The sequence below is a fragment of the Rhamphochromis sp. 'chilingali' genome (genome assembly GCF_963969265.1).
Source record: "Rhamphochromis sp. 'chilingali' genome assembly, chromosome: 2".
NCBI lineage: Eukaryota > Metazoa > Chordata > Actinopteri > Cichliformes > Cichlidae > Rhamphochromis > Rhamphochromis sp. 'chilingali'.
The window spans coordinates 44,946,370-44,967,845 of record NC_137930.1 but is presented as its reverse complement, the minus strand read 5'-3'; the positions used below and the strand labels follow the sequence as shown (position 1 = coordinate 44,967,845).

At 40.8% G+C, this 21,476-nt stretch overlaps 2 protein-coding genes across 2 annotated transcripts in view; one reads left to right on the top strand and one right to left on the bottom strand.

The window, feature by feature from the left end:
• The window catches only part of cftr (CF transmembrane conductance regulator), a 48,031-nt gene extending 43,240 nt beyond the window's left edge, over positions 1–4,791 (top strand). Inside the window, exons 26-27 of the mRNA XM_080875773.1 lie at positions 1,139–1,244; positions 1,639–4,791. Of these exons, the coding sequence (XP_080731899.1) occupies positions 1,139–1,244; positions 1,639–1,854 (322 nt within the window). The 3' untranslated portion in view covers positions 1,855–4,791. The remainder of the gene's footprint in view (positions 1–1,138; positions 1,245–1,638) is intronic.
• Positions 4,792–7,556: 2,765 nt separating this feature from the next.
• The window catches only part of cttnbp2 (cortactin binding protein 2), a 102,808-nt gene continuing 88,888 nt past the window's right edge, over positions 7,557–21,476 (bottom strand). The window contains exons 11-23 of the mRNA XM_080876021.1: positions 20,870–20,965; positions 18,608–18,687; positions 17,841–17,927; positions 16,598–16,697; positions 16,116–16,292; positions 14,929–15,101; positions 14,430–14,608; positions 13,690–13,925; positions 13,367–13,558; positions 12,346–12,397; positions 12,029–12,128; positions 9,643–9,756; positions 7,557–9,024 (exon numbers count right to left, since the gene is read on the bottom strand). Coding sequence (XP_080732147.1) covers positions 8,671–9,024; positions 9,643–9,756; positions 12,029–12,128; positions 12,346–12,397; positions 13,367–13,558; positions 13,690–13,925; positions 14,430–14,608; positions 14,929–15,101; positions 16,116–16,292; positions 16,598–16,697; positions 17,841–17,927; positions 18,608–18,687; positions 20,870–20,965 — 1,940 coding nt within the window. The 3' untranslated portion in view covers positions 7,557–8,670. The remainder of the gene's footprint in view (positions 9,025–9,642; positions 9,757–12,028; positions 12,129–12,345; positions 12,398–13,366; positions 13,559–13,689; positions 13,926–14,429; positions 14,609–14,928; positions 15,102–16,115; positions 16,293–16,597; positions 16,698–17,840; positions 17,928–18,607; positions 18,688–20,869; positions 20,966–21,476) is intronic.

Genomic DNA, 21,476 nt, shown 5'->3' with positions numbered 1-21,476 from the left:
GTATGTGCAGGGTTTCCTAACTGCTGCAAACACAAAGCGATTAAGTTAACAGTTAACCTTCTGATTGGTAGATGACCTGAGCGATAACCGTCCACAATGATTTAAACAATGAGATCAGTCTCTATGCAAGTAATCCCTTGGATCTAAAAGCTCTTGCTTCAGACTGCTCTATATGCCGAATTTTGGGCATTTTTTCTACTTTTAGATCTGTATGATTTGAATCATAAGGTATATCTTTAATATGACCCACCCAGTCTGCTATTCAGACTTTTTATTTGTTAGGGGCCACCAATCAGAAGAAAGTTGGCTTAAAGGAGAAGGAGGTGAAGGAGGCTTGTTTCAGTCAGTCGATGAACTGAGTAGCTACACAAAGACCCAGAAGAACTGTGACTGATTCAAGGCTACTTCAGTAGAATCCAAGGAAAAAATAGCATTACAAGCTCACGGCTGGATTTTCTTTATTCCGCTTAAACAAATAGTCCCATTGAGACTCAGTGTCTGATTTACAAGAGAGACCTGTTCCAGACAAACATATCAAAATCACAACAATAAAAAAAAAAATGAAATAGCTAAAGTTAGCTCAAAGGTATTGCCCAAAGGTATGACCCCATGTGACAAAGGAGCGGCGACAAGTAGCTTTCATTAGAAGTGAATAAAAAATGTTTTGTCTATGAAGTTCCTTTGCTAACACATGCTTAAACACAGCTGCCTCCTGAAAGAGTTTGTATATTGTTTGTGGCGTTCTCCCTGTTAAAGCCAAGCAGTAAGGTGAAGTCACATTGCAACGACAGTCATGCAAATCCAGCATGTGTGGTGTTCCTGTCACTGCATATGGTGACAATCCAGATTGCTTACAGTAATTTAAGCCTAATGTATGTGTTTGTGTAACCATATGTGCAGGATGGTGGAGAAGGGGGGGTCATGGTAGTAAATGAAGCTTATAATAAACCGTCTAGCTTAATGCTCTGCAGAATTTGCCTGAGGTTAAACTAATGCAATAGCAGTGAAGGAAAAGCCTTTGATAACAGTAATGTGTGTGTGTGTGTGTGTGTGTGTGTGTGTGTGTGTGTGTGTGTGTGTGTGTGTGTGTGTGTGTGTGTGTGTGTGTGTGTGTGTGTGTGTGTGTGTGTGTGAACAGAACACTGAAGGTGCTGAGGAAGACACTGAAACAGGCGTTTTCAGGCTGCACCGTCATCATGTCAGAACACAGGGTGGATCCACTGACGGACTGTCAGTCATTCCTGGTAAGTTCTGGTCTAAGTTTATTTCTGAGTTGCTCTCATACGTTTGTCGAAGTTTATGAAACTCGAGTAGAGCACTGTAAGATCATCTATCAACACTCCCTCATGCTGCGGGTCTTGAAAGTGCTGGGTTGTTTGCAATGCTAACAAATCGTGTTGCCTTAATGGGAAGGTCAAAACTTCCTTACAGGGGACAAGAATTATTATCTGCAGAATAATAACCCTGCACATAAACTACTTTTTCCATACGTGAGTTTTCAAAATAAAACAAATATATATAAATGCGGCAATTTGTTTTTACATTTCTGGTGAGTTGGCATATTTTACAGAAAAAAAAGAACATTTTGATGAACAACAAAATGAAGCTGCCTCTCCTTCCTCTCTCCCTCCTGTTCAGATGATTGAAGGCAGCTCCATGAAAACATACGACTCCATTCAGAAGCTCATGAATGAGAAGAGTCACCTCAAACAGGCCATGAGCACAGCCGATCGGCTCCGCCTCTTCCCAACGCTTCACCGCCTTAACTCCAACAAGAGGCCGACGCCACAGACCGCCAAGATCTCCTCACTGCCAGAGGAAGCAGAAGATGAAGTCCATGACACGAGACTCTAACTGGCCAGCTGCAAACACACATGCGCATACACACCTGCAGGGACAAACAAACAGCTGTTTGAAGACCAATGATTTGGGGTTAATTTCTGAAGCAAGATTGACGAGGCCATAATGACAGAATCTGAATCAGTTTGGACAACTCAGGCATATTATTTTACCCACTCTTAGGAGAATAGTGAATTGTGTCTTACAGAAATTGAAGCCACATTTTTCATAGCCAAACATAGCTGCTGAGATCCACTTCACTGTCACAAAGTAAAACCAGGATTATGAAGCTTTGCACACATTAAAAAAAGAGCTATGTCCTAAATTACTTAAACAGTCCAGCTACCTACTATTTTATTAACCTTTTACCAAAGGTGTGACTGGAGCCGATCCCAACATAGGGCAAAAGGCAGGATAAGCAATAATAAGTAAGTAAAGTTTATTACAGAGAGCTTTTCACAAAGAAGCAGTCACAAAGTGCTGTATCACAAAGCAGAGTAAAACCTGCCACTCTGGACAAGTTATTACTCCATCACAAGGCTAACACAGAGACAGTGAACCACACACTCACATCTAAAACCAGTAAAGTCATGAGCTAACCTAACACGAATGTCTTTGGACTGTGGGAAAGAACTGGAAGATGCTGAGGAACCCAAAGAACATGCTCAACACAAAAAGAGAAGCCAGCAAGAAGGTGAGGTGATGTGTTAACCACTGTACCACTGTGTCGCTCCCACCTCAGAATAGGCATGTTTAAAAGTTGCCTGAACATGACTGAGTGTGCACAGTGCAAAATATGAAGGATGAGAGTACAGATGCAAAACTTCTAATTGCAGGTGTCTCAAACATTAGAATAACACAAATGCAAGTTTAGGAGTATTATTTTTTTGTTTGTTTTTTTTAAAGAAAATGTGTGCAATGGTGAATTCTGCCACTAAATTAAAGGAAAATCAGTGTGTGTGTGTGTGTGTGTGTGTGTGTGTGCGTGCGTGCGTGCGTGTGTGAATGAAAGGCTTCACAAGCACACTGCATGGAAGATAAAGAAGAGTATGGAAAGGGACCAGCTAAATAGAGGAAGAATCGTATGACTTACAAAGAGCTGACATGTAAACAAAGCACATCATAGCATGCACCAGAGTCCAGGTTCAGTCTGACTAAGTGGACACTGTTATTTAGCTCGTTAAAGAGCTCTGGCAGGTTTCAGTGATGAACAAACAGTACATGAGCTCATTGAGTTCAGATGGTTCTCACAGATGTGCTCTTCTGCACTTGCTTTGAAAAAAGGGAAAGAAATCCATACTTGTCTTTTTGCATGATTTGTTGTTTAAACAGGATTTTTATTGGTTTCAGTTGCAGTTTTTTGTTTGTTTTTTTTGAAAAGCATTTTGGCTAACAGCCAGCTCATTTTCACTGGAGCACCTCAGACTGAACGTCTAATAACAGCCACTGTAGAAGCCTGACTTTTTAGATGCATTTTGAATGAGTGTGGAGCATGTAACTGAGCATTGTGAGCAAACAGGAAAACAATAAGGCCACATACTTTGTTCTCTATTCTTGGCATATGGAACCGTTAAAAAATAAGAACAATCACAAGAACAGATGTTCTTCTGTTTTACCAAAATGTATCAGTATCAAGCAGGAGTCTTCATGCACACCCTACACAGTCCCCAAAGGCAGCCATTCAAATCCCACTATTTATATTTTTACTTGTATAGCAGGCATCCCGATAGCCAAGCAGTTAGCAAGAGTGAGACAATACACTCCACACCAGACTGGAATAATTTGAACAAGTCAAACTGAACGTAACTGTTGATATTAGCAAATGTTATTCAATAGTTTTGAAGAATCAAATTATAACCATACTATAATTCATTATAAGTTCCTCATTTATGTGGTGAAGCTGCTGTTAGAACTGCTCTGAGATTTAGCAGCACTCACACAGGCACTCCAAAGGCATACTGATGTATCCTCGACCAGCATGTTGGTGCTGGGCTGAAGCCTCCAGGCCACCTCATAGCCTCCCCAAGAAAGACAAAGCATCCTATCACACTGTAAAACCTGCCTAGGAACGGCTCAAGACGCACAAGTCTGGAAAAATGTCAAGGTGTCTGGTGCAAAGGATTGATTTTAATGACGTGCTCGTTGGCTTTTACTTTTTATTTATTGTGGCTGTATGTGCCAAACTAGGAGATCAAGAGCAATAACAGCAGCTCATTAAATGAGACTTCTGCAGTGGCTTTGTGTGTCTTTTTGGATTTTTCTTTTAAATAAAGCAAATAGTCCCAAATTCCTTCTGTCTATAGTCAGTCAGTCTGACCCTTAAGTAACTTAACTGATGTCCACAAAACAGTGACGCTGTTGGCTGACGCTAATAGTTTGTGATGACTCTGATACCCTTATTTTTCTATGCGTATGCACTTTAGAGACACCCTGAGGTACTCACCAGCTTTCACAGCACGGAAACAGTCACACAATTAAAAAATCTGCACTTTCATGTCAAATCCTCAATGAAAAGTAGAATAATGACATTTGAAAACAATTATCTTTAATTTCTCAGCCGCTATTGTTTTATGATTTATGGAGAGAAGCTGGTAATTTGTCCAAAGTAAAAAAAATAAAATAAAATAAAAAGAAATGTGAGAGAAACTTTTTAAGAGCTACTGCTGTACAATTGCAAAGCATGTTGGTTTTCTTTGTTTATCAATTCTCACGATTTCTCAGTTCTTCGCTCTAGACTTTTCTAACATTCATTGTATTTTGAATTATAATTTTGTAAAGCACCGCTGCAGTAAATGAAGGTACCTTGAAGAAATGCCTCAATATGTTAACTGACATTTTTTTTAACATTATAAATTAAGAACAAAACTGTTTCTTACTCATAGGAAATGGGCAGAGATGTCCAGAAATGTATAAATGTATTTGTCAATCAACTATATTTCCAGTAAAACTAAAGATTTTGAGAATTCAGATGTGGTCGTGTTCTTTTTCTCAGATGTTTGTATGGAAAACATTTTCATTTTTGGATCTTATAGTGACCGACATATTCATTACATCCTTTAAAAAAAACACCAAATGTAAAGCTGTATATATATCCAATCATTACACCCATATAATTTAAAGGAAACGAGCTATGGGTCATTTTCAATGCTTAGACCTTACTATGGTGGCTCTGTGTAATTCACAGTTCAGTGGACCTTGCCTCCTTCTCCCGTTCACATTCTTTTAATTGGTGCATATCCTTAACTCATTATTTTAATAGTATTATTTGACATGTAGCTATGTTAAATATGAACATAGCCCTTCCTCTAACCCAGTTCTTAGTTAATGTTACATCCCTGACATTTTAATCTGATTAGTCAAATATTATCATGAATCAATTTTATTGGAATTCCACGTGAAAGACCAACACAAAGTGGTGCACACGTGAGAAGTGGAACGAAAATCATACATGATTCCAAACATTTTTTACAAATAAATAACTGAAAAGTGGGGTGTGCGTAATTATTCAGCCCCCAGAGTCAATACTTTGTAGAACCACCTTTTGCTGCAATTACAGCTACCAGTCTTTTAGGGTTTGTCTCTACCAGCTTTGCACAGAGACTGAAATCTTTGCCCATTCTTCTCTGCAAACAGCTCCAGCTCAGTCAGATTAGATGGACAGCGTTTGTGAACAGCAGTTTTCAGATCTTGCCACAGGTTCTCGATTGGATTTAGATCTGGACTTTGACTGGGCCATTCTAACACATGGATATGTTTTGTTTTAAACCGTTCCATTGTTGCCCTGGCTTTATGTTTAGGGTCGTTGTCCTGCTGGAAGGTGAACCTCCGCCCCAGTCTCAAGTCTTTTGCAGACTCCAAGAGGTTTTCTTCCAATACTGCCCTGTATTTGGCTCCATCCATCTTCCCATCAACTCTGACCAGCCTCCCTGTCCCTGCTGAAGAGAAGCACCCCCAGAGCATGATGCTGCCACCACCATATTTGACAGTGGGGATGGTGTGTTCAGAGGGATGTGCAGTGTTAGTTTTCCGCCACACATAGCGTTTTGCATTTTGGTCTCATCTGACCAGAGCACCTTCTTCCACATGTTTGCTGTGTCCCCCACATGGCTTGTGGCAAACTGCAAACGGGACTTCTTATGGTTTTCTGTTAACAATTGCTTTCTTCTTGCCACTCTTCCATAAAGGCCAACTTTGTGCAGTGCGCGACTAATAGTTGTCCTATGGACAGATTCCCCCACCTGAGCTGTAGATCTCTGCAGCTCGTCCAGAGTCACCATGGGCCTCTTGGCTGCATTTCTGATCAGCGCTCTCCTTGTTCGGCCTGTGAGTTTAGGTGGACGGCCTTGTCTTGGTAGGTTTACAGTTGTGCCATACTCCTTCCATTTCTGAATGATCGCTTGAACAGTGCTCCGTGGGATGTTCAAGGCTTGGGAAATCTTTCTGTAGCCTAAGCCTGCTTTAAATTTCTCAATAACTTTATCCCTGACCTGTCTGGTGTGTTCTTTGGACTTCATGGTGTTGTTGCTCCCAACATTCTCTTAGACAACCTCTGAGGCCGTCACAGGGCAGCTGTATTTGTACTGACATTAGATTACACACAGGTGCACTCTGTTTAGTCATTAGCACTCATCAGGCAATGTCTATGGACAACTGACTGCACTCAGACCAAAGGGGGCTGAATAATTACGCACACCCCACTTTGCAGTTATTTATTTGTAAAAAAAATAAATGTTTGGAATCATGTATGAGTTTCATTCCACTTCTCATGTGTACACCACTTTGTGTTGGTCTTTCACATGGAATTCCAATAAAATTGATTCATGTTTGTGGCTGTAATGTGAAAAAGTTCAAGGGGGCCGAATACTTTTGCAAGCCACTGTATATTATTATTATTATTGTTGCCCCTTGGCTGGGCGGCCTTGGCTACCCACTGCCTCTGGTTCTGCTCCTGCCCCTTTGGTTGTGGAAGCTCCGTCCGAGGCCTCTCTCTTCCCTCTGCTCGTGTGGACGCCAGGTTGTCATAGAGATTACTGAGTTTACAGTGCTCCTCATGGCACAACAAAGTCTTCAGACCATGATTCTGATAAACTGTATACTTTCTTTTTTTACAACGGCAATAAAGAACTTTCAGTCTTGAGATATGTCCGAAAATTTCGCATTATATTGCTGATTTATTGACTAAAGCTGAAGTGTCCTGGTATTAACAATGGACCATTTAAAAGATGGATACAGCTCCTGTTTTCCAACTTCTGAATGAGTCATCTTTGTTTTGAAACTATGTGAAGCTAATGTTTTCTGGATAACCCAGATTTACAAACATACACAGAAGATTTAAAAACTATAAACCATACAGAAGTCTCACTAAATGTGACTTCGTGAATATAGTATAATATATAGTAGTAGTTTTCAAACATCTACTACTACTCATCATCTTGTAAATAGCCCAACAACTATAAGGACAGTGTAATAAATAAACATAAATAAATAAATAATTAATAGTCAGGAGAGGTGTTAAAATATTAAATATTCAGAATAATATAAATTTTTTTAAAAACACTTGATACTTGATACAATTCACCATATTTTATGACATGGTTGGTCAACTCTTAAGTCTTTTGACTCAGTGTGCCAGTTTTAAAAAATGCAGATAAAAAAACAAACAAAACAATAACAAGAAAAAGCAAAAACAAATAAAAAACGAGAAAGGCTGACGGGGGTTTTGACAGTGCTGTGTTTAATTCTTGTGCTTGACAAAAAAGACAATTCTTTAAACTTCAAACAGCTATCGTACAGATCAAAATCATATGTTGCCTAAAATCTCTCCTGTACATATGTATAGATATATTTATATATATGTACATAAACGCTTCCGATAAAACGTCCTTAAAAATAAAAACACACACAGTAATAATGGGAAGCGTGAATAAAAAGTGAATTACAGAGTTGGGGATCAGCTGAACACGAGTCAGGGTAACTGATGAGCTTTGAAAATATTTATTATGGCTTACAATTGACAGAGGACATCCTGTATTTCTACAGTTCTATTACTTATTGCCACAACCACCTTCACTATGAAACAAGTGAAGGGCTCAGAACCAAAACTCAATTTACAAACACTATATACAAGTAGCCTGTTTTTCTCAGCTGTTTTGCTTTAAGATTTATATCACTGTACAAGCATCCACATACCACATACACCGATCTATAGAGCATTTAGACTTACTAATTCTTATGTACAAATATTTGGTAAAACCCTGATTAATTTCAACAGTATTTTAACCAACCTTGCAACTATTTAAAGATAAAACACGTGAATATTTCAAAATACTTAATACCCAAAAGAAAGCAAAAAAAAAAAAAATCAAAAACAAAAACAAAAGAAAGAGAAAAAACCTGCTTTTTCCTTCTTTGATCCAAAAACACTCAGTGGCTTCAGAAGTACAGCATTTCACTTTAAGTACACAAGAATACTGTGCCAGGGCTGTTTTGAGGCAGGTTAAATACTATAGGTGAGTCAGTTCTTAACCCGTCTCTGAATACTGTCACGTACTTGCTGCAGGTTGATGCACTGGAATTAAGGCAACAGTAAAACAACCTGCTGCATTACCTTGTGTTGTTTCCCACACACGAGAAGCCACTTTTCTTTAACCCCAAGCAATCACATAATTCAAATACTGTAATAGAATGAAACTATGGTCCCCAAGTACACAACTGTATTACAGTGTAACAAGTACTAGTAACAAGTACAAATACTAAGAGTCAAAGGTTGTCAGGTACTTAGTCTTTACATCATGACAGGAAGAATCGTGGGGAGGAGGAGGGAGAAAATGTCTATTTGTTTTCATGCAGGTCTCTGTGGAGAATCCAGATCTCCTCATGTGATTGGTTGTTGTTGTCAATGTTGCTGTAGTAGTTGTTGTTGCTGCTGCTGCTGGATGGAGCCTGCTTTGTTCTGCTGTTGGTGCTGCTGTTTGTAGTTCTGCTGCGGCTGTGGGGCGTCTGGATTCGGCTGGGGCTGTTGCTGCCATTATTGTTATTGCTGCTGCTTGGGGTGGCCGCAGAGACGCGGGTGTGCTGCCCTCGGCTGCTGGCGATGGGGAGCTGTGATTTGACACGTGGGCCCGATCGTCGATCGCTGCTCTGGACAGACACCTGGTTGGAGCTGCGGCTGGACTGACTGACGGTCTGCGGGATCAAAGATTGAGCACGCTTTAACGTTTTCATGTCAGTGGACAAAACTGGTGGGGGCAATAATGCATGAAATTACAGAGGAGATGTGAAACGTAATCAAGTTACTGCTTCTTACTACTTCTAGTTATAAGTAACCTGTTTGTGGTGTAGTAGACGGATTAGCAGCAAGAGTAAGCCAAAAGCTCAGGATTCAGACTGCTCTGCACAGCTACATTCAGACATTGCTTTCTACTCTTCCTCTGTTTTCCATCAAAAAGTGTGGTTTGCACCTGCTGCAAGACCGTTTAGAATCAGTGGAGGGCCAAAAGTTATAGTGATGGTTTAAAAGGAGAGGAGCTAAATGTTTCAGTGAGCGGATCAGCACAAGGCTCCACCAAGGCCCATTATAAGATAAATAAAGGATTAATTACAACTGTTAATTGTGCAATGTTGCTTTAGTTGAGTGAAAGAACAAAACTAGAGAGTTGGAAATTAACTGGAACAGGTCTCGTTAAATATCAAACCACCACTAGCGTTTGACTCACAGGCTAATGTATTCATTGCTTTCTGATGCTATTTACTATAACTATTATTTATCACAGTGTTAAGCTGCTAATCGCCTTTGCCTCTTACTCTTTCCATCTGTGGTCGTTGCTGGACTGCGGTTTCTTGCTCAGCCTTTCGTGGGAGCACTGCTTCTCTGGGCAAGCTGGAGAACAGGATCATGTCATCTTTGGTGTGAGAGATCTGTAAGAGATAGAGAAGAGTATTTCAAGCAGCAGCTCATACCTGGAGGAGTGTAAGTTTTGACTTTTCCCCCCTACTTTTCTACACAGCCATTTTCATAGGCTCAAAAGTCGCTGGACACCTGCTGACCAGCAGTTTTATGGTCAGGTGAGGCCAAATTACATATGACGTATGATTGGTATGGTTTCATGAGAAGTTTCATGAGGTTATCATTATGCTGCAAAACCACAATAAACTTATCAGAAAGCTAGCAAAAGAAATGATGGGAAGAAGAGAAAAGTATGGAGAAGAAAAAAAAAACAACAGTTCATAATCCAAAGAATACCACAGTATCTGTCCAGCATGAGGGGGAAATTTGTATGCTTGCCAGTGGAATTGGACCACTAATGTGTAATGATGTGAGTGCTCACAGAAGTAGCAGGAGGATTTCTTTAGTGTTCAGGGCAATTACTCTCTGCTAACATTCAGCCAAATGCTGCAATACTGATCAGAGAGTGCTTCACTGTGGAAATGGATAATGACCCAAATCATACAGCAAAAGCAACCCAAAAGTTTTATAAGCTGCAAAAATATGATCTTCTTCAATGGCTGATCTCAAACCAACAGAACATGCTTTGCATTGTTACTGCAGACACAAGTGAAAGCACAGAGATCAGAAACAAGCAACAACTGAAGGCAGCGACAGGAAAGGCCTGGCAGAGTGTTTCTAGGCATGAAACACAGTATCTGATGTCCATGAGTTCCACACTTCAAGCAGTAACTCACTGAAAAAAAACATGTTCACCCCAAAATTCAAAACAGTCCTTATATTTAAAATGATTTTAGTTTATCCAGATCATTTTTAGCATTAAATACCAGTCTGGTCACTCAGCAGCGATCTATATGTCAGTGCAGTGAACTTTAGGTTCTTACTGAAATGGTGGGAAGTACATTTCAAGTTTTTAAAACCTTCCTGGGTCAAAAGTCAGTAGTTGACAACATTTCACATGCAGTATTTATATAAAATTATTAGTGCTGTCGAAATGAACGTGTTAACGCACATTAATCCGCCATCACGGTCAACGCGATCAAAAATTTTAACGCAATTAATGTCAAAAATTGCAGAATGACTCAAAATCCCTGAAATGTTTCTGTCAACGCATTTCAGGCAGTTTGTCCAAGTAGAGTTACCTTCGCAAATGGGCAGCTGATCTGGTAGTGACGGGCAGCTGAACCAATCAACTCAATATGGAAGATGATAAACGCACATTGGCGTTTATCACCTCTCGATGGGAAATTTGAGTATTAAAAAAAATATCACATTGACGCGAAGCATACGTTAGTCGGGTATGCTGCTAGGACTTTAGCTAACGGGTCACCCAGCTTGCGACAAACCACTCACGGAGCATCGGGGACTCAGTAAGTCTACCTCGCAAATATTGACCGACACAACTGCCAAGTGGACTGCAACAAACTGCAGACCTATTAATATCGTTGAGAACAGGCGCTTTACATAGCTTTGGCTCCACGTTTCAAGGACTTGAAGTGCCTCACGAAGAGTGAGAGTGGATAAATGTTTACACAGTTCTTTTTGTTAACACGAATGTTCAAGATGTTCAATAAACATGTTAAGTCCGTATATTTTCCCTTTTTCTCGAGTCTGTTTGCTCATGCAAAATGAAATGTGATCAATATAGAATAAAAATGAATGATATTTAATTGTGATTAATCAAAATTAATCCACAGTAACCCTGTGATGAATCTGATTTAAAATTGTAATTGTTTGAGAGCACTAATACATATATTATATATTAGTGCATACTTACCTGTTAGTATGTAGGGTTTTTAAAAAGTTGTATTTCACAGAAGAGAATCTGTGCTACAAGATTGAAGAAAACTATTCAAATTCTCTTTGAATTTAAGCATCCAATCGTTGTGTTTATTCTGTATTTACTTCATTATATTGCATAAATATCAGTTACAAGCTTAAATATATAGTTGAAAAAAATTTAATTGCAACCAGGCTATTGATCAAGAAATTGCGATTAATTACAGAAAATTGTGCGATTAATTTGTTAGATTTTTTTAAATCTATTGACAGCACTAAATTATATGTCAACGGTCTCCCCACTATTTCAGTTAGCCCTGGTCATAAATTACTGTTAACGGCACATTTCCACTGGATTGATAATATAACTGACTTCCCAGCATTGAAACGTCTCTTTTAAGTTAGAGTCGGAGTAAATCCATTGTGTCAGTGAGTGAGTGGAGAAAGGCTTGTGAGTGTGAGTACCTTAGTGATGTCTGGCTCAGATTTGCTGGAGCACATCGTCTGCAGTTCTCTGATCAAATCGGTCTCATCATCAGAGAAAACAGACAGACCTTCGGGCTGTCTAAAAAAGTATAACAATTTAAAAAATTAATAATAGTAACAATAATTTTTACAAAATATATATGCAAAGGCACCTAACCTACTGTAACAACTACTTAATTAAGCTATTTAATAAAAATATGTTTGCAGGTTCTGTCTGTCCACATATTAATATAAGGTACTGATGCTAATGCTATTACCACTGCTGCACATTTATATTAATGAGACACAGAACCAACCTCTGGACTTTGCCATTGGAGATCAAGCTGACATCAGAGCTCGAGAGAGAACCTGAAATCATAGGTTAATGTACAGCTTTATTCATACGACATGAAAAACGGCAGTTCACTTAAATGGCAACAGGAACAGAGCCAAAAGCCTGGGTTTTATTAAAAAGGCTTATCTATAGAAACACGGAAGGTGAGCTGATGAGTACACAAACTGTGCACGTGGACACAAACAGACCTACCAATAGTTTTAATTAGAAACAACTTGCTTTCAAATATAAAAGATGGGGATTTGTGGTTTCTTCAGAGTAAAAAGGAGAAAAGAAGAGGCAGGCAGCAAATGTTAGGGCTGGTAAACAGTGCCACCTTGTGGAGATTGAAGACATGTGTCCTTAATCCGGGCTTTCAAATGTCTAAATCTAACGCTTTACGCATTGTATTTTAACAAGCTCTTTATATGTGACTGAAAAAATGCTTTATCTGAAGTATCTGAGGACTTTCATTGCTCTGTTACATCCAGAACGTCACAGTGTAATGATTTTACATTTAAAACACAAAATAATTAAAGCTGTCTGAATGTGAAGAAATAACCACTATGACACAATGTCGAAAACATCTATGTGTTGTGGTGAAGAGATATCGTCTGCACTTGGGTTGGGCCGCACGTTCGTGTAATACCAGTTTGTACCATAAGATGGTACCAGCGAACCAATGCAACTTTTATTTAATCAGGAAAATCATCGAAAAAAGCATTTACAGCTGCAACCTGGACAAAAGCAAAGGTGAACGATGGCAGTAGATAACAAAGTTAAAAACAACAGCATGCATCCACAATCAGGTGCCGGGTGGTGCCACCAGTTACTTTACTGTTATGGACCAGTTTTAGTTAACACTTACAGAATACAATCACGCCTTGATACCTTTAAATTATTCAAGTAAACCTGCCCCTCCAAAATGACAGATTTTTAAAAGAATATTCCCACAAGTACAAATACATTGTTCATTGTGATCCAATGCAGAGCAGCATTCTTACCCTCTCTGAAGGAACTGCTGCTCCAATTCAAGGCGGGGCTTCCCTTCTTCCGAGGGCTGGTGTTGGATCGTCTCAACTTGCCACTGTCCCATCCCCTTCTACCTCCTCCGCCGCACATGCTTCCTTTATAGGGGCCAACAGCTGACAGAGGGAACGTGCCACCCTGAAACTCTAGCAGGTATCTGTCGATTTCTGAGGAATAAGGGAAACACTGTCGATCAGTGCATTTTTAATCTCATGTCATGTCTTTTTCCCTGCTCACTTATTTCCTTTGGGAACTTGAGTGAATCAACAGCCAAACATCACATGTGACGCACACGCACCGTGTCGAGGCAGGGGGCATCCCAGGAGTACAGCCTTGTTGACCAGGATGCTGAGAGCGGCTTTCACCACAGCCTGTTGTCCAGCACTCAGCCCACAGTTGCTAAGACATGGTCGTTGTGATGAGGGGGCTGGAGAGTGAGAGGTGGAAGAGGAGGAGCGCTTGGCTGTTACCCGGGAGATGATGGCTTCTTCTACACGGGGGACGACCACAGCATTCCAGAGACGTGCCAGCCACCTGCACATATGTGCACACACGCAAACATGTAAGCTTCCAAGCACGCACACACTTCATAGTTCTTCCCTTAAGTCGTTTCCTGATCTTTTTCCTCTGGCCGCAGATTATCTGGTCAACACTGAGGTCGTTTCAGTTCAGTTTAGAATGTTCATTTATCATAAATGAAGGTAGAAAGATAAACACTTTATATGGAAACAATCATAAATCATTAATGTGTAGAGCAAGCAGCACTTTTTAAAATGTAACCAAATCAACTAAAAGCTCATTTACAACAGATCTACTAAGTAATTCCGTCACTTATGTACAAATATTCACTGATTTTGTGTTTTTCATCACAGCAAATTAAACTACTCTCACCAAGAGGGGGACTGTGCCTCTGTACAGGTCAAACAATCAACAGTGCAGGGCTTCAGCTTTAATTCAAATCGCATAACTCCTTCACTTCACAAATGAGCACTGGAAACAAACTATAATCTTTTTCTAGATAGAGACATGTTCACACACCTTACAATGACCTGCGCGTTGTTTGGGACCACAGGGCAGGACAGGAAGAGCTGCGGGCCCAGCAAAGCCTCATGGGTCCCCAGACGGGACAGGCAGGCATTGAGCTGCTGCCAAACCTGGCTCACCCACAACACCAACCGCTCCATGACGCCATCAGGAGACCAAAGTCCAGTCCCCATCTGGGGGAAAGAAGCAGGGCAACAGAACTGAATATGTTCTGCTCTTATGATAAAACACCATGTGGCTAAAGTGAAATATCAAAAGGACATATGGGAAGGAATATCACAGACTGGGTTTCCTGTGAACAGTTCTATGTTTTTGATCACGTGTCCCTGTGCTACTCTTAATGATCCATTTCCTAACATTTGAGCTTGTTTGGGATTACAGGTGGAAAAAAAAACAACAACACAATTTTGGTTGTGATTAAAACAAAACCGATCTGGCCATCCACCAAAATGATGCAGTCTCTCTGGCAGCTGCAGCTAAACCTCTGTCCGACCTTGTGAAGCAGCTTTTTGCGGAGGTGCCTTCCCAGCAGGCTGTGCAGTGGCTCCTGATCCCAACGAAAAGTGACCCAGCGGAAATGCTGCTGGAGACGAAGCTCTGCTCCCTGCAGGCGGGGCTTCGATAATGTTGCAATCAGAAAGTTCCCCTCTCGGAAGTGGTGGGGACCTGAGGGAAGGAAGGACAAGACAAAAAAGCTGATTTATTTGGCATCATCTTCCTAGTCAGTCTCTTATATTGTTGTTATTATCTGACTGTTGGTTTTGTGGTTGAGCACAGGGAGCGCGTTCGCTGTCCACTCCACTCTAGGGCCTGCCTGTCTGCCTGCAGTGAGCTATGTTGTCAGATGGAGGCGGTGTACAAAGTATGTCCTACAACCAGTCTGTGGTCCGTGAGTCAGCCACAGAGTGAAGTTCGAACATACAAAGAGCTGAAGTGTTAAAAACAATGAAAAGTGTCCACTGCAGTCACTGTCTGTGCTTTTCATGCTTTATTTTATGATCTTTTACGCTTTTTTGCCGTTCTCCCTTTCTCGGTGAACTCCACTATCACTACCTGGTCTATTCTGGCCCACATACCTACCAATCAAAGTTAGGCAGTTCCATATGTCATCCACTTCCAGTGGCATGCAGTCAGGATCTTGAAAGAGTGCACGGCTGCGTGTCTCGTGTGGGTGAAAACCCCTTGTCCCCTTCTGTCTGAAAAGCTGTGTACAGACAGACACACTTGCAGGACTATAAACCCCACTTAAGACTTCCTGTTTACCGAAGAGCACAGACTCTTGTACAAAACAAATTAAAATTACAGCTGCAAGCTGCAATGACAGGGCTCTGATCGAAACTTTCCATGGCACCTTGGACATGCCCTTCAACGAGAACTCATAAGCTTTGTAATTTAGCTTGGCCAACGTCAGCAGTTGAGACTGACCAAATGTGAAGTTGATCCCATATAAACTCATACACCCCCCCACCCCCACCCCCAAAATCAGTCAACTTACTGCTGGGCTTAGCGCAGGGATTCAAGAGGATTTTTGTGCCTCTTGGTACCAAATTTCAAACAGCAGTGGGACTAAACGTTTGACATAAAAGTTTCCTCCACCTATGTATGAGACACCAGACCTTATGTGTGTGTGCTTTACTACACTGTCTGTATCTGTGCTACAGGCTCTGTCTGCAGCCATACCAGTGTTCAGGACCAGTGATGAAGCAGCGCTCCTGCTGTCCAGACTGTGGCAGAGGTCTCCAAGCAGGCCTGTTAGGGATGCAGCTTTCTCCAGTCCCTCCAGCAGGACTATCACACAGTGACCAGTATGTCGAGCTGGTAGGCTGACCCCTGACCCCACAGCTGGCACCAGGAAACCTGGAAGAAGAGGAGGAAGGAAAATAAACAGCAATACAACATAAAGCACCATCAATACAAAGACAGGGGAAACTGCACGATCCTAAATGTTGTCACTGCTTTAAATCGCTGTATTTCTGTGAGTTGATCTGAGGCACTTTGAGAGTGGAAGAATGAGTGATTTCCTCCCACCCGACCCTTCCAGAATCAACCATAAAGAGACAGAAAAAAAATTCTTTTGTGCAATAAATGTAGCTGATTAAATTAAACCATGACTTTTAAATATGAAGCTTTCCATCGGTGTGTCTGCTCGTGTGTTTTCCTACCACAGCTGATGAAAGTCTCAAGCAGATGCTCTTTGGTCAGGCTCTCTTCCACCTCCACCCTCACCACGTCACAGCTGAGCCCCCCTGCCTTCTGCTTCGACTGATAGAGATACAAAGAAGAGGTGGGGTGGGGGGAGATGAGTGAAGAAGCACAAAGAGGTAAGAAGGGAGCCCGTTGTCATGGAAACAAAGGAAATGTACGGTTACTATGTGCCGAGTGAAATGGAGCAGGAGGAAATTCTGAATGAGAGAAAAGGGCTTTTCCACATCAGAGCTATCAAAGATATTCCTCTGTCCTTCATTTGCTTTTTAAATATCGTGGCATTTCATTGTGATACACAGCTTTAATAAAAAAAAGAAATCAATAAGTAAATGAATAAAAAGGAATAATTATTACTAAAGCAAGGAAATCATCAAAACAGGCACCACAAATACAGAAGAATGACGATTGCCACATGACTGATTAGACACAAGACACTGTACAGGGCTTTCATATACATGATTCCCTGTGTTTATGTAGGTAATGGTTAATACCGCTCTTATGAGTGAGAATTTCACTTTCTAGTTTAACAGTCGGACAGTTCGGCTTCTGTTCTTAATTCACAATTCTTCAACCTAACCTTATTTTTTCATGTAGCCACATCTTCTTTTGTGTGCACGTGGAAAAATACAGTTTCTGATGCCATTACCAGACTAACGTGTCAATGTGAAAGCAGCAGTGATTCAAACAGTTTTTGTCCATGTGCTGGCCAAATATTTAAGAATTTAAAAAAAAAGCATCACTGATGATGAATTTGAGTTCCACTGTGTGAGTTCCCTCTATCCCTATTAAATCTGTGGCCTGTGGGAAGGACCAGTGGCTAGCCTTTGGTGTGTTTCATCATGTTGTAATGAGACATTGCATTACTGTTTGCCAGCAATTTCGGTTTCATTGCATCAGCCTGTGCAACAGAGCCAAATGCAACTTTGTTTAAAGATGTAAAGTAGAAGATTTTCCTCAGACTTAACTGTCAGCACTCCCTGACATGGAAGAAACACACAATTACACCTCAGCTATGAATGAATTTGCTTTCATGAAACTTTACTTCAAAGTAAGACCATGTTCTCTCACACATTCAGCTGTTCAACACTACACCTCCCTTCACATGACTGGCTGAACACACACAGTGGTCAGGTTTTAAGTAGGGGTTGTAGCACTTCTTTGAGAGCGCAGCGCTCCGAAACAGCGTTTAAGCCGTGGTACCTTGATGTAGTGAGCAACCAGACCGGCGATGTACTCCTGACAGCTGCCCTGAAGCCCATGAAAGATGAGGTTACCATACTGCTCCACCTAAACACAGACACAGAAACAGGCAAAGACTGAGCTGACAAGAAGAGAGAATAATGTGGTAGCATGACAGTCTGTCTACATTTAATCCTGTTGTTTAATAACAATTCCAATTGGATTGAGATCTGGTGACTGTGGAGGCCATTTGAATACAGTCAACTCACTGTCACATTCAAGACACCAGTTTGAGTGACTAATATATTGTCCTGCTGGCAGATGGGTACACTGTGGTCATAAAGGGATAGATATGGTCAGCGACAATACTCAGGTAGGCTGTGGAGACACACCCCACACCATTACACCACAACCAGCAGCCTTTTCTATCCAAAAAGCTGCTGGACGAATCTAAGCATTCAAATTATTTTGCTTGTATACGGGGTTCTGCCATGGATTCTTTTATCTACACATGCTATTATCTCCTCCCCCCCTTTTTAAAACAAACATCTGTGATGACAAAATGCCTGCTTTTGATGCAGCCAGCAGGGGGCAGCATAGCTGCTAGAAAATCACACCCTCCATTTCCTTTCATCTGTCCATCACCCACTCCTCTTTCTTTGCCATCTCTCTCACTAATGGTGTATCACTTCCTCTGTATTTTTCCAGCATCTTACTCACCAAATCCCCCCAATCCCTCACACTCCTTTGTGTGTATTTGCATAAATGTGTGCAATGTGCGCGCTTACCAGGCGGACATAGTTGTGCAGCAGTGGCAGGGGGAAGAGGGATTCCAGAGCCAATTCATCGAGGCATGACTCAGACAGACCTGTCAAAAAAAAACCCACAGACGCACAAATAAATCCTCAAATCCAATCTGCTTTACATGCGAGGCTCCTCTATGCGAGCCGAACCTCAAGGTGCCCTTGGAATAAGAATGTCCTAAAAACTAAAAACAGCATGTTTAATAGCCACATTATTTATTTCCTCAGTGCTTTTAGCTACAGGCCTGCAATACAGTAAATGTAAACACTGCTGTCAGTAAATCAGAGCAGAGTGAGGGTATGGTCTATGTGGATATTTACTAATAGCTCTTAATGCTTTCTGCCAGTGAGCGGGATGAATTACAGTTGTGAGAGGTTTAAATCCACACGCTGAGGAATCTCAGTCACTCATCCTTCCTCAAAGATTTTCACCTAAACCACAGTTTTTAGATGAACTGGAATAATTCTCGACACAATCTCTGAAAGCTTTGTCACTATATTTAACATATCTAAACATTAGTTGAATCTAAATCTTTACGATCTTTCATATAAAATACAGAAGATCATTTGCTTCAAAAGCAAACTGTGGATGTTGTCCCAGTCTGCCCTTCATAAGGAGTAAACACAGGGGTCAGTGAAGTCAGCTGTCTCTGTTTACAGAGTCATTTACAAGATAATTTGCAATTGCAGGCAATGAGTCGAAGGCTGTGAGGGCAAAGTAAAAACAGAAACAGAAGCTATTTAAATAAGGCTGTACGTATGCCAGTACTGTGGAGTTGGATCGTTGGGATGATAATGTGAAGGATATTTCAAGACATCAAAACCTGCTTTTAGGTATGTCTGCCAGCATCTCACGTGCATTAAAGTGAAGAATGTACAAAGAAATGTAGACAACGAAACATCAAAGTTAGAGCCGTATCTAATATGGGACCACGTCTGGACTCAATCAGAACCGACAGGTTCAGATTCCATATGATTTGTCCTGCTCCAAAAAGTGAGCTGATTCAGTCTCGTCCTGTCCCGGATTCCCAAAAACCATGAAATATGAAAGGACCGACACATTTCTGCTGTTAATCTGAAAAAAAGAAAACGAGTCTGGGGGGCTCGGTATGCTTTGTGGTAGAGGCTGTTTTCCAAATTTCCTCTGATAGTTAAAATTTGTATATTTTTTTCAGGATTTGGGGCTTTTTGAAGCTTCGAGAGCATAATTTACATGATATGTGATATCATGATATATGATATCAAAAGCGTTGCTGTCTGAAATGTGCTGTGTGAAAAAAAAAGAAAAAAGAACGTGTAATAAGCCAAAGCTTCAGCCTTCATCTGCTCACTGAGTATTTGCTTTATTTGTTTTATTTACTTCCATGGGAATTTTGTCATTGATTAAAAAGGTTATTGCAGTCATTTTTTTTTTTTAAAAAGGATCAGTGAGCGTGGCTGCAGAAAAGCGATGAAGCACAAACCTTTCAGTAGCTCAAAGAAAGCAGTTATGATTAAATATGTAAAAGAACACGCACACAGAGAGAGATTTTGGATGCATGTTATTTCAGGATCAACCTAAATTGAATTTCCTTAGATCTGATGGTAGATACAGCAGAAAGCCAGAAGGAGAATACAGACCAGACGTTGCTAAAAGCACACAAAAGTGTCAACTAACTGCTTTAGTCACACAGTCTACAGTACACATAGGAATCCTGGATGCAAACTTAAAGAAACAGACCAAAAAAGATTCAGGTGATGATGATCTAAAGATCGCACTGTTCCTTTTCCAGGGTGGAATGTTTTTAAAGATGTTTGCTATACAATCATTCCACCCTGCTTAAAGAAATCATTAATACCTGCTAACATAAGCTGAAAGTTGTATTTCACTGTGTAGGGATCGTGACTTAAATGTAGGCCTGAGCACAGAGCTGGTGTTGCATCACTCAAATAGTGAATTTGATTAATTATAATCTTTTATTTATTCAACATTACATTTAAAATGGGTATTGTTTCATGAGACTAATTATTCTGAAAAATGTTCTGGCTAGAGTTTTCCTTCATGTGGTGCGGCTCAGTAGGTAGAGCCTGTTACAACACTGCCTACGCTGCAAATGCATCCAAACAGATTTGTTGGGCCCTTTCATCCACCAAATGGCATTTGTTACCAGTGATGGCAGCTCTGATTCTGGTGTGTGCTCTGAGCTGCTGAATGAGCACCGACTCTGATTGCCAGGTTTTTTCGTGTTGCGTTTTTTTTTTTGTTACCTTTGAGGCGGATGGTGATGCACTGGCTGAGAGGTTTCCTGACCAGGTCCCAGGGGGATACAGGCAGCTCCTGACCTGGTAACCACTCAGTATCTCCTGGAAGAAAAAATAAAACCAGACCCATTACAATCACACAATCTGAGCACACAGTTGTTAAACAAACAGTTTACTCATATGGTGACACAAAAGGACTGCATACACAATTATAAGCAGCCTATTGTGTAGTTTATCAGCATGTTATGTAGTTGTCCTTATCTGTTCTGCCTATTTGTGGCATACGTGTATTAGAAGATGGGAATTTTATATACGTGTAATATAACAAGGCCAGAGACGGAAGAAAAGAGTAGAAAGAAGAAAAATGGGCAAAACAGGAGAAATGATGAGAATAAAAGAAAGTGCAAATAAAGCATAACAGGTCACCAACTGGTGCATTGGCAACAGTCAAAAGACAAAGAGCTACTGAAAAAATAACAGATGCACAAACAAACATAGGATCTTCTCTGTGTGTGTGGGTGTGACTGTTTGTCACGAAACGTACTTGATAATGAGGGTGGGAAGCCATAACAACACCCCCCAGGAGACCCGGACCGCCCACAGCCCCCCATCA